Source organism: Aythya fuligula, chromosome 3 (genome assembly GCF_009819795.1).
Source record: "Aythya fuligula isolate bAytFul2 chromosome 3, bAytFul2.pri, whole genome shotgun sequence".
Classification (NCBI taxonomy): Eukaryota; Metazoa; Chordata; class Aves; order Anseriformes; family Anatidae; genus Aythya; species Aythya fuligula.
Genome location: NC_045561.1, coordinates 88,540,026 through 88,557,510, shown reverse-complemented (window position 1 = coordinate 88,557,510; position 17,485 = coordinate 88,540,026). Strand labels below are relative to the sequence as shown.

The window sequence follows — 17,485 nt, the reverse complement described above, 5'->3', positions numbered from 1 at the left end:
TGTATTAAAAGATCATAACCTGACAGTATTTATAGATACAAAACTCCACTAAAGCCTTTTGATCGCATTAACATTCACATTTAACAAAAATCCATCCATCTTCTACTTATACAAGGCTAGCATAAGACAGCATATCAATACCTTTGCCACCTCTTTTCTATTAAAGCAGGCAAACATGATGCATGTTAACAATGGCAAATCGAAGTCATCATTTACACAAGCCAATTTTTGCATTCAGCCCATCAGAAGACAAGCTTTAAGCACCAGCTATATTGTTTCCATCGCTCAAAGAAAATTATGGAAAAAATCACAGCAAGTATTTAAAGTACCATCAACTACAGGTGGAATCTAGGGAATTTCTCAGTCCAACCTCACTTCCTTCGATTAAGAAGCAGTCTGTGAAAACAAGACCACTTGAATTTCTCCCAGGAAAGTGAAGACTAATGAGCTCAGTGATGACAATGAGTACATTCTTCTTCCAAAAAAATATTTGCCAAGACAAGAAGCTGTTTAAAAAAAAAAAAAAAAAAAAGATCTGCATAGCTTCCTCAAAGTGATCTTTCATATTGAAAGATGACTGATTTTACTCTTCTGAACTTTGCTACAGAAGAGCTTCTATTTCTAATCACAACAATATGGCAACTTAATTATGAGTTGAACTATCACATTCCTCAAAAAAATACAGCACTTCACATATTACATCATGGCTGAAAGCAGCCATCATAAATAGAAAGGTGAATGAAGTATCAGGGAGACAGGAAAAAAACTACCCCCATGGTAGTTTTCCATGTAGTATTCCTTCCACCAGGAAGGAATAAGAGCAACATCTACATACTAAATTTGATGACAAGTGTAAATACAAGGGAACCATCCTGTAAAAGACAGACTACAATGTGAAAAATTGGGAACAAAGAACTGATGTCCAGTTAACTGCAACAGTACAAAAACGTTTAAAATTAAATATCTTACCCAATAACACACACAAATGGGATGAGAAGCTGAGGAGTTGCTCAAGTCTTTTAGAAGCATAGTCAGAGATCAATAGTTACAGAATGAAAAGATGAGAATGCAATAGAGGTATTTATCTATTTTAATAAATACAGACACCGTCAAGCCTTTTAAAGTATACTAAGGCATGTACAATTCAACTTCTCTTTACACAGAGAAGCTGAAAGTTTGCCAGAGAAAGGAATTGAGAGCTTCAACTTGAAAAAAATCTGGACCATGCTGAAGGCCATAAATCTTTTGCTGAGATCAATTTTTTTTAAACAAAAGACCAAAGCAATCAATAAAAATTGATAGTGGCCTTAAATGGCAGTATCGGTATTGAAATGGCTAGTGCAAGTCAAATGGTGCAAGAATTATTTATATGCAGAAGGGAAGACAACATTAAAAAAATCCACCATGACTTCATTTAGCTTGGTTTCTTAATGAAATTCCCAGCTTTAGCCAAGTTTCAAAGAGGAACAAAATCTATACAAAGTGTCTCAAAAAATTCAGCATTAAGGACTGCAAAAATGGAAAATCAGGGAAGGCTCCCCCATTATTCATCTGCTTGCTAGTCATTGCTCCCCGCTCCAAATCACCCATGGCACAGTTTCTGCCCAAACAGCAAGTCAAAAAGGGATGGTTAATAACAGATGAGAAAGTATTACACTGGATGTCAGAGGGAATAGATTAAAATTAAGAGGATTACAGGACAATAGCTTAAGACATCTAGTTCCTCTGGTATTGTTGCTCTAGGAATAGCCTATACTTACATCTTAATAAAAATTGCAGAATTATCATCTGTAAATTCACACTGAGAAAGTCAGATCTTAATTTTATTGAGTACATTACAAATTCTGATAGAATACTTCTCCACATATTTCTATGGTGAGCATACACTAGTGTTTCAGATGCTAAGCTATTCAGTGCCTAGGGTTTATTTTTAAGGTATTCTACATACATACTGAAGTAAATGGAAGACTTTAAAAGTTAATTGCAATGCCCTGATGTACACGGATTCTACTAAAAACAATCTTTTCTTTAAACATATTCAATAATCTGTCAGTATGAATTTTCTGAATGTAACTGTGTGTCAAAGCTTCATATTACACCAAAGCAATTCAAAGTCAACAAAGAATTAAGCTGCTTATTATGGCTGAGCATGGACATACAACATAGGAAACACAAGAAATTAATTCATCTTACCTTCAGGTGCATCTGCATCACAGTCTTTAGAAACAAATGTTGTGACATTCCCTGGCTGGCCATCAGTTGTCTTATTACTCTGCATTGTAAATATGCAAAATTAGTACACCAAACAATCGTAGCATTTTTCCATAAACTATGGTAGTCTCTTAAATAAACACCTTTCAATAAATAAATACATTTAGAGAAGGGTCTTCCACTAACCTCTTACACATTCAAAAGTATTAAGATTTTGAACAGTAAATGTATTAAGTAAACTATCATTTAAGAGTAATTTAATATGGAATTTATAAGTATGCTTTCATTTAGAAAAAAAATAACAGCTTGTGAAAACTCATGCAAAATAAAAACTTCATCTCCAAAATTAAATCTTAATTTTTCAAACATAATTTGGAATTCATGTTTGGTGATGAAGACGCTATGGAATTGTTAGGCTTGAATAATGATACTGAATCCAGTTTTATTCTGGTTTAAGATGATAGCATCCAATATAATTAGATATCCAGGGAAGAAAAAGATCACGCTGCAAGTGAACTACTGAAAATCTCAAACACTCCTGTTAGTGTCTCAAACTGCATTGCAGCTTTAAATAAATGACCCTAAAATTCAATTAATCAGTACACACACATTTTCTTTTTGATTATCCTCTACTGTACAAAGCTGTATCTTTGTCATCTCTCATAAACATGCACATAAAGACAGCAACTGTAGAATAGCAACGCTTCCTAGCCACTCAGCAACCTAAAAGCATATCAGCACAAAGCCCAGTGGAAGCTAGCAGCTGTATTATCAAAAGAAGTGAAGCAATATTCAAAGTTTTGTACTGTGTGAAGATGCTCAAGGAATTAAATCACATTACATACAGTACAGCCAATTTTTGGCTTGTGCAGTAACAAGAGACCTACTAGTAGTTGAAAAATCCTGGCTAACAGATCCTTTAAAACTGAAAGTGAGCCTGGCTTTCAGTCACTGTAAACAGTATGTTTATTTTTTTAAAAAAACAACCCCCATACAGCATGTTACTTCTCACCTGTACCAAGTATTTTTGGCTTCCATACATTACATATTGAGGAGCAAGACTGTAGATCATGTAACTTGTATGAAGAACTATCAACAGAAGTATCATACAGAGAAATAAGAGTGCCTGAGGTCGAGTTTTTCCTCGTCTGATTTTATACAGCTAAAACAGAAAACATACAAATATTAACAACTGAAATTCAAATTTTTATTTTTTAAAATCTTACATTTCTCTTTAATACAAGTACAAGTAACAGGTTTAATCCTCTCAACAGAAGTGGGAGGCTGCTATAAATTCTCCTCCAGCAACTCAATTCCGTTGAGTTAAAGCAGACTTTCAGATATTTTCCTGAAATTCTAAGTACAACTATTCAACTATTACAATTGTACAAATGACCCAGAAAATTTATAGATCAGGAAGCTTCCTGAAACAGTTATTAGTAAGATTTAAATAGTGTTGCTTATCACTGATATCAAGCCCTGCCTTTGTTTGTCAAATAATATTGTATCCTCTAGTTAAGGTGAGATGTCATCTATCACTACCTCTCTGATCAGATCTAAAACCAGAGAAGGGAATCATGAGATCATAACCCCAGGCACTGAGAAAATTGGTGTGCCATACAGTTGCATCTTTTCCACTCTCCTTTGCAGGGAGTGACATAAGCTGTTGCTGTTACCTGTAGATACCATTCTACTCCTGTGATCCCCACAGGATCAGCTGGAGTGCCATAGTAAGGAGAAAGCAAACAGCAGCTGAAGAGTAAATGACGAAAGACCAAAACAGGCAGCAGGCCTCGTAACTCACTGCTTGGACTCAGTGTCACTGTTCACTATTTGGGAGTGTCACTGCATGAAGGGTTGAAAGTGGTCAAGTGAATGCAGAAACAGGGAAATATTAACTAAGGATCATAGGTATGATTGGTATACTGTTGATACTGAATTTGAAAAAACAGCTTTGTAATATTATTTATGTCATATTTAGATATGCCATATCTATGTACTCTTCTCTTACCAAATTATAAAACCTTGCTTCCCGCTTAAAAAGCGAGCTAAGCCTTACTGACTGCACATTTATTTTGACAAAGAAATTAATTAATACTTCCATTGTATCAGAATCATATTGCTTCAACTTAAAGGCAGAAGCCAAAGTGGCACTTGTTTCATACTTGACAGGGGTCAGCTGACTGCACTGCTTATCAGGCTCATCAGCTTTGGTCTGGTAACTCTGCAAAACAGAGTAGCTTTCAAAAAGTGAAGGAGTTGTACAGTATGCTTCTAACAGTCATTACATATATAAACAACACTTATTTGTGGCATCCCAGTATTTATAAAGTAGTACATAAATAGTCATCATTATTTATAAAACATATTCAATGTCACATTTTTAAACAACGTGGTATTTACCCTTATCCAGAAGAACCATATACCCATATTTCGAATCCCTGCCATCGATGTGAAGATGAAGTACATAACAATAGTTGTAATAAGAATATAATCGAGTGGAAAAACCTAAAACAAGAAGCATACAAGCAATTCAAATGACAATATGGTCTTCAAATCAGAAAACAAGCTATTCCCCCAATGAAAGCAAGCTAAGTAGTTTCTACCTATAAGCATCTGAGGCAGTAATTGTCATTCTCTTTAAAAGCTACATAGCTAGCCCCAACTAGAGCCAGAATAGCTTGCTTCTGTGAGAGCCTACACCATTAGTTTGTGAAAGTAACTGATCATTTTTCTTAATTTAAACCTTGCCCTAATTTTGAATGAGATTTTATTAAGTTTTCAGGCCAAATACCTGATTCTTTCAAATACCTCGTCAGAACAAAATCCGCAGCGGCAAAAATCATCTTAAACTACATGGGCATTCTTTTTGTGATTATTTCTGAACAGGCTTGAATACAAAACGTGACTGAACAGCCAGGCAGAACACTGCTCTTCGTAGTGACCTACAAACTGAAGTATTTAATCGTTTTTGAAACTATGGGGTAAGCAATGCTTCGTACCAACCCATTATACTGAGAAGGTGGAAAGAACTCAGCTAGGGGAGGGTAAAGCATTAACTTACAATTACAGCTTTTCCTCTTAGCTTACCCACTGCTGTTCGCAAAATTTCTATGTGGCCATGCTGCATTCCAGCCCTACTGAAGTTAGTAAATGTTTGTTCTAATGTAGGTTTTCTTTCAAAGGGTAATGCATTATTGTAACATATAAAACTGCACAGAGTGTAGTGTATCTTTTCAATGGGTAAAAATAACATTAGAACCCAAAGTGCATTTACTGCACTTACGGATAATAAGCTATTAAGCACACAAACAACTTCAATGTAGGTAGGCATGAGAAAAAAAATCGGTTTTAGTCTGTGCATAACAACTGGTGTCACACTTGACCATTTTCATCATCACATTTTCAGATACCAAATAGCCCCATGCACTGCTTTCCTACAACAACTGACTTCTACCCACCTGAGAGTTTCACATCAGTACTTGATAACTAAAACAGATCACTGACAAGGAAGTCACCTTGCTTTTACAGAACATGCATCTAGAGAATTTTCTTTTAATGAATCATTTTAGAAATGTAGTTTGCCTTTTAGCAACTTAGCAAAAAAAAAAATAAAAAAAAATCCTTATATCTATACACCACCAACTCATTTACTTACTGTTTGAAGAACAGGTAACAGCATATTCAATGGATTAGTCAGATTGGTTCCTAAAATTATAAATCCAGAGTCGAAGCCAGCTGAATGTAGAGCCTTGTCTAAACTGTGGTAATAAAAAAAGTGTGTTACGGTTCTTCAAGAACTTTGTCTTCAGTTCAATTAAAAAAGGCAGGTCAAAAAAAGCTGAACTAAAAACAAAGATTAAAAGCTTTTCTGTACTTATATAGACACATGCTGTTTTACCAACACTCATTGCACTTGTTCTGTGGAAAGGTACATTGATTTTTGTATCTCCTTGCCACTTTATTTTTTCCCTAGTTTGGAAACAGTTTATTTGCCCAGTCTGAAAAATTAAAGAAGCCAACATTTGAGACTACTGGTTAAATATCAGTCTTCATTGAAATCACTACTTTTGCAGCTCTCTAAATTGCTTTCAATTCCATGAAACAATTACAATACAATGCACGTGATAATGCATTATATGTCATTTACTGCAAGAATAAGCACCTGTTACCCAGCCCAATGAGTACCTACACGTTTAGATTCACTCAAGCACTCAAAAATACTTCTGCAGTCTGAATTAAGCTTTCTTGAAGTATATCCTTAATTTCCCTGCTGCATCAGAACTGTTTTAAGCAGCATGCAGTTAACCAAGCTGAACCACATCCTTCTTTGAACCTGTTTTAGCACATTTTGTTCAATTTCAATGTTTTATTACAGTGAGAAAACCAGCTCTAGCTATGGAAACGTATCATAGGAAAGCAATGTGCTGACTCTTGAAGCAAACCAACCCTGAACTGACTTTGATGTTAGAAGAGAAAGTACATAGTTCAAGTGGATAAAAAGTGCTGAAATGTACTTACTTTGACAAGAAGAGAGAGACAGTGAAAAGCAGTGCCACGACAATGAAGAATACTCCCCACACAATCTAGAAGCAAAGATATATTACAATGAAACTGAAAATACTTGCAGTTGATACAGTAAGTGAAAACTTGTCTAAGTTTCAATGCAGGACTAATGATGTTGGACCAGATCAGAGATCAAACACACTTAAAATAACTTTTTGGTACGGATTTGACAGAAGTGCTAACAAAAAGCTTCTTTAGTTAAACAGGTTTTATGTCAAGCGTTCTAAAAGACAATCACCTGAGATGAGAACCACCTCTTTGTCTGGTGGATACACTAAACTCAGAACCAAGCGTTGTAGTACATCTCACAGAATCCCAGGATGGTTTAGCTTGGAAGGGACCTTTAAAGATCACCTAGTGCAACTGCCCTGGCACAAGAAGAATTTCTTCCTATGATCTGATCTAAATTTACCCTCTTCCAGTTTAAAAGCATTATTCCTTGTCCTATCACTACATGCCCTTGTAAAGTCTACCTACAAGTCAAACGTGCTACTAAGAACACAGATGTTATATTAAATGAACACAGCATTTACCAGAACACACTACCTGTACTTACTATATAAAATGGAAAACCTTAACTACACGCATGTATTTGGGTTTAATTAAGGGAAATTAGAATTTATTTCCATGGCCACATTACCACATCTGTGTGCTTCCTTTCAACAGAAGACAACCTGTGCAGAACTTAAAAGGCCTAACTCACCTTTCCCAAACAAAAGTTCCCTTCTGTAGAGCAACTTAGTAACACTGACAAAATCAGTTGGATGGGCTGACATAAAACTCAAGTAAATCAGCCTAAATACCAGCTCCATGTCTTGCTTCTGTCTCCAAGTCCTCAGTTAGTAAGTAGCATTGACTATTTCAAAGTAAGTTTCAAGCTTCAAGTTACAGAAAGCAGCTTTCAAAGTATTTTGACTCAAAGGTTTAAGTTACCCAGAAATTTACCTTTGAAGTGATGTGATGACTTCAGAATGGACCAGAAAAAAATAAGATGCTTAGAACTACCAAAGTAGGAAAAAAGACACTTGAGCTTCAAAAAAAATGTAGATTCAACTTAAAAAACTATCATTCTAAAACACATCTTAATCACTCATGGATAAATACAGATGAGATTACCATGACCACATCACAACAGCCAGATAAAGGCCTCTCTTCTACAGAAGGTTCTAGAAGCACTTCCACACCCCTTCAGCTGCCCAAGGGGAGTCATTTGTCCCTTCTTTGGGCTGGATACTGTACTCAAGAATTTGAAAAAACAAAAACCAAAAAAAAAAAAACATCACCTGCTATGTTTACTTAGCCAACAAGTCATAAGCATAGCTAAGCACAGATAACTAATAAGGACCACTGTAACTGAATCAGCTCCAGCTACCCTTTATAAAGCCAGAGGTAGGCAGCTTTTGGCAAGCTTTTGCACAGGGCAATCTGGATCACCAGTAGAAAACTGCCTGAGGTACAAACTAAGAAGTTTCTAAGATCATATCCCTTCACAGCAGCCTCCCACTATGTGTTAGCTATACAGGAAACAGATGTTTAAAAACAATTAGGACCAGGAGTCTTAAGCCTGTATTACTTCATTACTTTCTGCCGACTGTAAACAGTAGACAGGTATCCTTAACTCATCTGGTATACACAAACAAGACAGGGATCTCCTGGAAAGAGTCCAGCAGAGGGCCACAAATTTGATACGGGGCCTGAAGCATCTCCCCTGTGAGGAAAGGCGGAGAGACCTGGGTCTGATCAGCCTGGAGAAAAGAAGACTGAGAGGGGATCATATTTACAAATACCTGCACTGGAACAGGCTGCCCAGGGAGGCTGTGGAGTCTCCTTCTCTGGAGATATTCAAGGCCCATCTGCTAGAGACCTAACCTGCTGTAGGGAACCTACTTTGGCAGGGGGGTTGGACCTGATGATCTCTTGAGGTCCCTTCCAACCCCTACAATGCTGTGATGACCATGTTTTGAAATAATGCATTTCATTATGCTCTTAAAAGTAGATAAGCAGTTAAAAAAGCACTCCTCTTCCTGTTTTAACCTCAAATCCAAAGCCTTTTCTATCTCAAACTTAAGGACCTTTATTCTGCCTTAGTTCATCCTGTGCTTCTACAGTGCTATTAAGACTACTGAGCCACAGGTTGATATTAATTGCAAAATGCTTATTCTCACACAATTTCAAAGCATCTATTGACTTTGGCCTTTCACTGAAGATATCCTTGGGTTATCTAGATTCTCCTCATAACTGACAACAGCCCAATCAAGACTATTTCTACTCTATTAACCAAAATATAACTGATGAATAAAAGAATACTAACACTCAGACTAATAGCTGAGCTCACAACTTGTGCAGTTGGTCTGAGTCTTACCAAGTGAGATCAACCTGACAGTGTCACATGTAAAGCACCCTGCAGTTGGGTTCCATTTTGTATCTGAAGTATAGAATAAGTACTTCCTTTCCTCCCTTACTTCCCCCCTAGTCTATGACAAGCTAGAAAGAAGTTGCAGTTGAGGCTATATGCTCACTGTTGCCTTTTATTTGTCACCTATACAAAAGACAGATCTGTCTTCTACAGACAGGGTTCCAGAGATATAACTGTACTGTTGTCTACTAGTTCAAGCCAACTAGAATCTCTTACAAAGATTTTAGGTACAGCCATGAAAATTCACTAAGTGCTTTAATCTTTGTGTTACAGCATAAATGAAAAGCAATCCAAACCCCTGAGAACATGTTTGACTTCAGAGCAAAGGACAAGACTAAAACAAACCTCTTGTTCTTATAACAGGACTATTTGTCAATGGGTGTTAAAAAGCTTTTAATATGAGAACAGGCAAAAACAAAAAGCCTGGGTTTCAGCCAAACAGCACACAGAGGAATTTAGGAAGGTCATTACTCAAGGAAAAAAAAGCAACTCTCAATCTACATTAAAGAGAAGTTTAAACTTCCTATGCAAGATGAGATTTCTTCATACTCCATAGTTCTTTTGAAAGCAGGACCTCAAGGCAATCACAACTCAAGCTACATTACCATCTCCTTATTACCAGAGCTGCTCCATTGCCAGGCCACTTCCCCAAATCCCTCAGCTACGAAACACAAACCCCATCCCCACTCATACTCAAAACATTTGCTGAAGAGCAGGTTGCAGACCTGCTGCCTTGCATTTACATCACTTTGATCAGCTGTGTCTGCTTGGGTCTCCTAATCCACAAGTCAAGTAACCTTATAACTATGTGGTTCATTGTTTTTTGGCAACACTGCTGACACTACAAAGACAATAAGCAGAAACACTTGCTCCTACAACTGATGCTGCTCTCTGAAATAAATCCCTTTGGCATCTTTGTATTATAAAGCCTCTATACTAGCATGTAAGGAAACAGCTGAAGCAGAAGACAGTTAGAACTGGTTTATTCAAAGCTTTGTTTTTACATTTGAACATATGGAATTAAAGAGATATGGATAAATAAAAACCAAGACAAAAGTGTGTAAATTGGCACATCTCAATAGTAAAAGTGTGTCACTTCCAGGTCATGGAAGAAAGCTGACTTGTATTCTAGTCTAATAAACCAGAGCAAATGACTTCGGAATACTAATAATTATTGTGTTTTTCTACTTCAACTGTGCATAATCAAATTACAAGCTTAAGCTCTTCTGATATTATTCATGTTCTGTTTACACCATTTTTCTTAGCATTTCCCTTCAACTACCTAAACCTTCCCCCCATTATCACCCTTTGAGTTATGCAGTGAGCTCTTTGCCTCCTACTCCTGCTCCCAGAAGTCAGTCAAGCTAAGCCATTTCATCCCTGGATAATTACAAAATGTTACTGAGATGATCATGAAAGTTAAGCCTCGGTTCATTTTGAGCCGGCGTGATCTGCTAAGCATACCCCTCCAAAAACAAACAAACAAAAAAACTAAAAGAATACTTGCTTGTCTAATTGCTTCCTATGGTGAAAAAAAAAAAAAAAAACACAACTGCAAATCATCTTGATACAGTTATTCCACGATTTGGAAGCAACAATGAAGCAAAATGAAAATTTAAAGGAGCAGTCATCCTCTCAGAGCTGGTATCCATTAGCAGAACAAAGAAAAGTGGTAGCACGGAAATGCAACGTTATTCAACGGCTACACTGGCCAAGAAACAAAGCTGGATTTCTCACAGGTAAGAGCTGCTATTTGGATTGGGTTTACCTGACAAGGTGCTGGCAGTGGTGGGGCTGTAGGGTTGCTATCTGGTAAGAGGTGGGGTGGTCCTACATAGGGAAAGGGAAAAGAGCGCGAGGATGAAGGAGCTGCATAGAAGAGGTGTTTTAAACTGCACTGCCCATCCCCCTGTGCCATGGGGGAGTCAGGAATGAAGGGGGGAAGCTGAACCTTGGAAAAAGGTGGGGTGGGTGGTGGAGTGCTGTCTTTCTCGCCTTTCAAATATATTTTAATTAACAACTGAATTATTTTTCCTCAAGGCAGTACTGCCCATCACGGTAACTGGTACATGATCTCCCTGTCTTTATCTCAATCCACAAGGTTTTCCTATCTTATTTCCTCCAATATCCTGTTCATGAAGAGTGAGGGAATAGCTGGCTGGGCATCTGCTAACCAACTGAGTCAAGCCATGACATGACCTACTTTCCACATTGTGTCAGGCAACCTGGGAAAGAAGTTAAAAAAGGAGTTAAAAAAGATTGTTGGTATTAAGTGTTTTGCTTAACCTAAGTTTCACTGTTATCATATAAACTTAGGACGTGAAATAGTCACATCTCTTGCTTGTTATCTTCTCAGCCTCCCTGATTTAGAAGATGTGATTTAGCTGTGATTGCAGGAAGAAAGCCTGTCAGTTTAGCTGCATCACCTCCTTGAAGCAGATGAACTGACTCATGACAGCACCTGTCTGCACAAGCACATCACCAGCACAGGTATTACCCAAAGCCCTGCACAGCTATTGCTTACTTTCCCTTTTTTCACTTCTCTGGAGAGAGCTGAAAGATCAAAAGCCCACAAAAAAAGAACAGAAGGGATTCATGAGGAATAACCTAACTCTCCACCCTCAATAACACATACTTAATACTTCTCCGAAGGCCTTCAGCAACAAGTAGAGAAACTGAAGCATCTATATATACAAAAAGTCCTTGTGTCCTTAAGATTAGACAGAAGAACAGTTTGTATCTCCCTTCCTGAGTTCACGTGCCACCTCCTACTCACCAAGAGAACACTGTTCTCTTTGTAGCACTTTCCATGTACTTGGACTGATGAAAATACTGTTAAGTCACCGCTTAAGGTAAGGCACTTGAGTTTGTTTGCTCTGCTCACAAAGGGAACTCATTTTCAGAATTGAGCACTTATTTTCTATTATTGCTCACTTTAGACATCACTTCAGTCCAGAAATGTTCTTAAGTCCCCCCTGAAAAACCAATGCAATACTCAAAACTTACCGTTGTTGAGCAGACTTCCATGTTTCACAACTTTGTTCACACATTGAGAGCAAGCCTAACTACATGCTCTGTAATTTTTTCCTTAAAGTTTCTCTATCAATAGAAAAAAAAATTCTCATTGCTGAGAGTATCAGATCAAAGTGTGATAGACCATAGTAAAGAAAGGAGAAAGAGTAGACTAGCTATCTACATGAAAGGTTAGATTCTGTAGGAAGAAATTAGACTAGTTTGACTTCACGTAATAACTCCATGTTGTCCACTACTCACATCTTTGCGATCTTCCAGATGTCTTGTTTTTAAGTGAATTAAAAAATTAGCAGCTTTGTGTCTGAGTTGAACTTTATGATTCTTGTGGGGCCATTCTGTTTTGAATTTGATATAATTTTATACAGCTTTGAGTAAAACAAATGTAGTTTGCAAAATTTACTTCAGTCCATGTCAAAGAAAACATACTCTTCAGAAAAAATAAAGTTTTGGCTTTGACAAACTACATACTACTACCAGATATTTAGCTCTAACAAAGTAATTAAAGCAAGAGTGTAAGAAGACACTATACAAAAGCAATTATTATTAGGAAGTCTGAATGTAAGCACTAAATTAACACCGTAAAAACAAATGAACAAAAAACAAGACTGAAACTAAGTGTTGTTCCCAGGCATATCATCATAGTCTGTCAATCCCAGCAAATCTACAACCCAAAACAAAGCAGAGATAGCACTCTCCTTATCTAGTAACTGACACAAATAGTTCCTTTGAGGTTGAGGTTTGAGAGACTTTTCCGCACTTCTACATTGATCAGAAATATTATACATGTCTATAAAAAGATTTCTTCTCTTCATCTTGGGATAGAGGCTAGAAAGCTGTGCAGAGGAAAAGGATCTGGCAGAGTTGGTCAGTGCTCACCTGAACATGAGCCAGCAGTGTGCCCAGGTGGCCATGAAGGCCAACAGCATCCTGGCTTGTGTCAGGAAAAGTGCAGCCAGGAGGACCAGGGAGGAGATCGTCCCCCTGTACTCTGCTCTGGTGAGGCCACACCTCAAGTACTGTGTCCAGTTTTGGGCCCCTCACTACAAGAAGGACATTGAGGCCCTGAAGTATGTCCAGAGAAAGGCTACAAAGCTGGTGAAGGGCCTGGTACACAAGTCCTGTGAGGAGCAGCTGAGAGAAAAGGGTTTGTTTAGTCTGGAGAAGAGGCAGATCAGGGTGAGGCCTTATTGCTCTCTACAACTATCTGAAAGGAAGGTATGGGCAACTAGGGGTCAGCCTCTTCTCACAGGTAGCTAGTGATAGGACTAGAAGGAGTGGCCTCAAGTTGCACCAGGGGAGGTTCAGGTTGGAAATGAGGAGACATTTCTTCTCCAAGCAGTCAGATACTGGAACAGGTTGCCCAGGGAGGTGGTGGAGTCACCATCTGTGGGGGTGTTCAAGGAAAGGCTGGTCATTGTGCTTGGTTTAGTGTGTGTTATCACTAGTAGGGAGATGGTTGGACCAGATTATCTTGGAGATTTTTTCCAACTTTTATGATTCTATGATTCATAAAGCCATGAATTGAGCCACTCAGAAGTTACATGTGTGTGGAGGCAATTCAAATACTATTGGACTAACAAGTTGAGATGTTTATTAAGGTGATGGACATTATCACTTTCATAGGAGAGCTCTAGGAAAAGTGAAAGTAAACACACACTTTGTAACATGCTTCACAGTACAGCTTTAAGTTAAAATTTGCCAAGGAGAACTACTTATCTGCAACTCTACTTTTTTAGTCCTGGATTCTTAGGTCAGCTACTCACTGAGAGGGTAAAAAAAATAAATTCAAACCACAAGAACAATAAGAGACACTGAAAATACTACCCTGACCGTAAATAGCTAATGGTATCGTACACTATCCCATGAGAATACAATGAATTATTCAAGTCCTACAGACACTACATGCAACCAACACATTTCGCAAAATTAAGGTTAATGTTAGAAGTTAAATAAACTACACAAACTGTTCACTTCGATAGTTACAGACATTCGTCTTTTATTCAAAAGGGTTTAATCTAGATTTTAAGTTATCATTGAAAGATAACTCCACCAAGAGTATTACACTGAAAGCTTCTGTCCAGCTTTAATCTCAGCCTGTTTCCATTGGTACTCAGAATTAACAATGGCAGTGGCAGGGCAAATTGCTCATAGCCCCCCTCATCTTTACAAAGTACAGGCTAAAGTCATACTAAAATTACTACCTGGAGTTGGCAAAAAAAATACTTTATATGTCAATACTGTTTCACAGAAGTACTTTTATTTTATTTTTAATTTTATTTTTTAAACCAGGTATATACATAAGTCAACTAAGATCAAAAGACCATGATGAAAGCTTTGCCACAGTAAGCGTCTCTTTTGCACTAGTTAAGCATCAGGATTGAAGTTCTACACATCCAGCTTACTATTGATCAAGCAATTACTTCACAAGATGCTCATTCGAAATGCATATATTCTTGTCAACATCTCTCACTTTTGCTGGCTACATGTAATTTCAACTAATCAACTGACAGATATGGAATTCTTTGTTCTCTTCTTCCTATTTTCACATGCTTGAGAAAAAATAATGAGATTTTCCATGGCAATAACACAATAGTACATTTCACATTCCCGTATCATACGATGTTTTCAATATATTGCACCACTCCTAACTGTTCTTAACTACCTTATGTTCAGCCACAATGCAAGCTCTAAAAAAAAAAAAAAAGTCATATATAGATATACATAAATCTTCAACATGTGTTCACTGTACCCTCTCTGCCCCCCAAGTAACTACTATTTCCATGTCCTCTCTAGAGGAAGGAGCTCTTTTAACCATGCAAAATAAGTTAAAGGACAAGGAAAGCGTGACATATTTTAAAGAATAAGCAACGAGATGAAATAAAAAAGGATCTAGCCAATCAAGTTAAAGACAAAAATAATAAGGTCTAATTCATGATTAAGTCTATTCCACCCCACATAATCCAAGGTAACGATAACCATAAATCCATGTCCTTTTTTTTTATTTTTTTTTATTTCTTTCATTTTTTGCTTTTGAAGCAAATCACCTTCCAATTATATGACCAAAGCTGCTAGAGCTACTTTTTAATCAGATATACACCAAGCGTGGGTACTGCTTCCAGGTGTATATTTACATTCCTCTCTTTGGTTTATAACACCTCTTTAATCCTCTCTTCCTTAGCCATGAGACAGGCAGACACATCTGGAAGATGCATTGAGCTAGACATGTTTTCTCCACAACCTGTCAGTCAAGCAACTTAAGACTTGAGTGAAACAGGTCTTAGCCTACAGGAAACTATTGAAAGTGTTATATCTATTATTCTCCACAAGACGTCAATCTTATTTCTGTAAATGCATCTATTCAGACAAACTAATTTTGAAAATTGCTGGCACTTCTGGTTAGTCTGAAGTAGGTCCTACATGTGCATGCATTACATACACCATTTTATCTGCACACACAGGCTTCAAAAAGAAATGACAGAAAACACAATAGGTTGGTGTATAGGGTATGAGTAGCAAGGTTTTAGCAGAGGTTTTTTTAGAGGCTGCAGGGGTGGCTTCTGTGAGAAGAGGCCAGGAGCTGCCTTATACTGGACACAGCTGGTTCCAACAGCAGGACACAGTTGAGCCCATCATCCAAGCTGGTGGCACCTCTGTAAATCATTTAACAAAGGGCACCACACAGCATGACAGTAAGGGAGAAGAAAAAAAACTGAAAAATTGAAAACACTGAGATCATAGAAGGAAGAAGAGGAAAAAGTACTCTGTGCCAGAAAATACGATTTCCTCCACAACCCATGAAAGATGCTGTGGTAGAACAGGTAGAGTCCTCCAATCTGTAGAGGACCCACATAGGAGCAGGTTCCTCCTCTCCCACACCCTACCCACCCAAGAACTGCAGCCTGTAGGAAGACCCATGCTAGAGCACAGGGAAAGCTTGAAGAGAAAGGAGATGAACTGACAATAAACCTCCTTGAAGACAGTGGGGAAGAAGTAAAGGGATCACGTATGGAGTGAAGTTGAGCCTAGGAAAAAGGAAGTGGGGTGGTTGGAGGAAAGTGTTTCGAGTTTTATCTTTGATTTGATATTTATTTTGCTATTTTATGCTATTGCCAATTTAGATAGATTTGGGTAAACTAAATTACCTTCCCCCCCCCCCCCCAGATGAATCTGTTTTGCCCATGATGGCAATGGGCAAGTGGTCTCCCTATCTTCATGTAAACTGCCAATTTTTTTCCCCCACCTCATTTTTAATCCTTAGCCCATGGAGAACAGGGAACAAGAAAAAAAGCTTGGTTGGTGCCTGGCAGCTGGCCACTGGCAACCTACCACAACTGGGAGACATACTGTAAAAGAAATCTGCATGTTAAGAAACTCCAGATTCTTCAAAGGACAACAGTGTATGCAGACAAGGGAAATTAAATTAAGGGGACTGAGGAATGCTTTGAGAAAGGAATCAAAGTTTCTACAGCTAAGGAACAAGGAAGCAGACAGCAGATTCGGTCATTTCTCAGAAAGGAGGTCACTACAGGGCTAGAACAAACTCAATAACATTGAGGATAGGTAAAAATAAATGCTTAAAAGAACCTCAGCACAAAGTGATGAGGATAAATGAAATTCAAGGTATAATAGATAAGTGAAACACATGGGTTGATATACCCAGAGGAGCTAGATTAGGGTTGGATAAATGTAACTGGTTTGTGTGCGTGCATGAGATGAAGGCCCTGTTTTCACTTTAGAAGAGAGAAGAGAAGGAACCTAAGCTTTGAAATCAGTGATCAAAGTGTCAATCCTCTATCAACATGATTACAAGCCAGTGTCTTCAGAGAATCCCACAGAGACAGAGTTGCAGCATTCGTTTCCCAGAAGTACAAAACACAACACCAATTTGCAGTTAAGCAGGTAGCACTGTTAGGAGCATTTTTCCCAAGATCTCTAAAATTGACAAAGAGTTGGTGGTCACAGTATCCAAAATCAGCAACTAGCAGCTTTTTTTTTTTTTTTTGTATGAGTTGTAGAATAGAAAACATGGTATCAGAAAGACAAAAATGTAACCTCATGCTCTTGGAGGCTCTGCTAGGTGAGAAGTGAGAAGTCTGGATGAGCAAAGAGCAGCAATGTGCCCCCTACTCTCCCAACCCCCTGAAGCCAATCATCTACTCAAGGAACCATTTTATTTGCAGGATAATGAAAGTGATAGAATAACACATTTACAAGTCTGCATTGGAAGCAGTCCAAATATTAATATTTTCTTTGTTGTCA

At 37.8% G+C, this 17,485-nt stretch overlaps 1 protein-coding gene across 1 annotated transcript in view; it reads right to left on the bottom strand.

Moving 5' to 3' along the window:
* The window catches only part of LMBRD1 (LMBR1 domain containing 1), a 74,111-nt gene that overhangs the window by 14,262 nt on the left and 42,364 nt on the right, over positions 1-17,485 (bottom strand). Inside the window, exons 10-14 of the mRNA XM_032184293.1 lie at positions 6,733-6,797; positions 5,870-5,972; positions 4,615-4,719; positions 3,224-3,373; positions 2,194-2,272 (exon numbers count right to left, since the gene is read on the bottom strand). Coding sequence (XP_032040184.1) covers positions 2,194-2,272; positions 3,224-3,373; positions 4,615-4,719; positions 5,870-5,972; positions 6,733-6,797 — 502 coding nt within the window. The remainder of the gene's footprint in view (positions 1-2,193; positions 2,273-3,223; positions 3,374-4,614; positions 4,720-5,869; positions 5,973-6,732; positions 6,798-17,485) is intronic.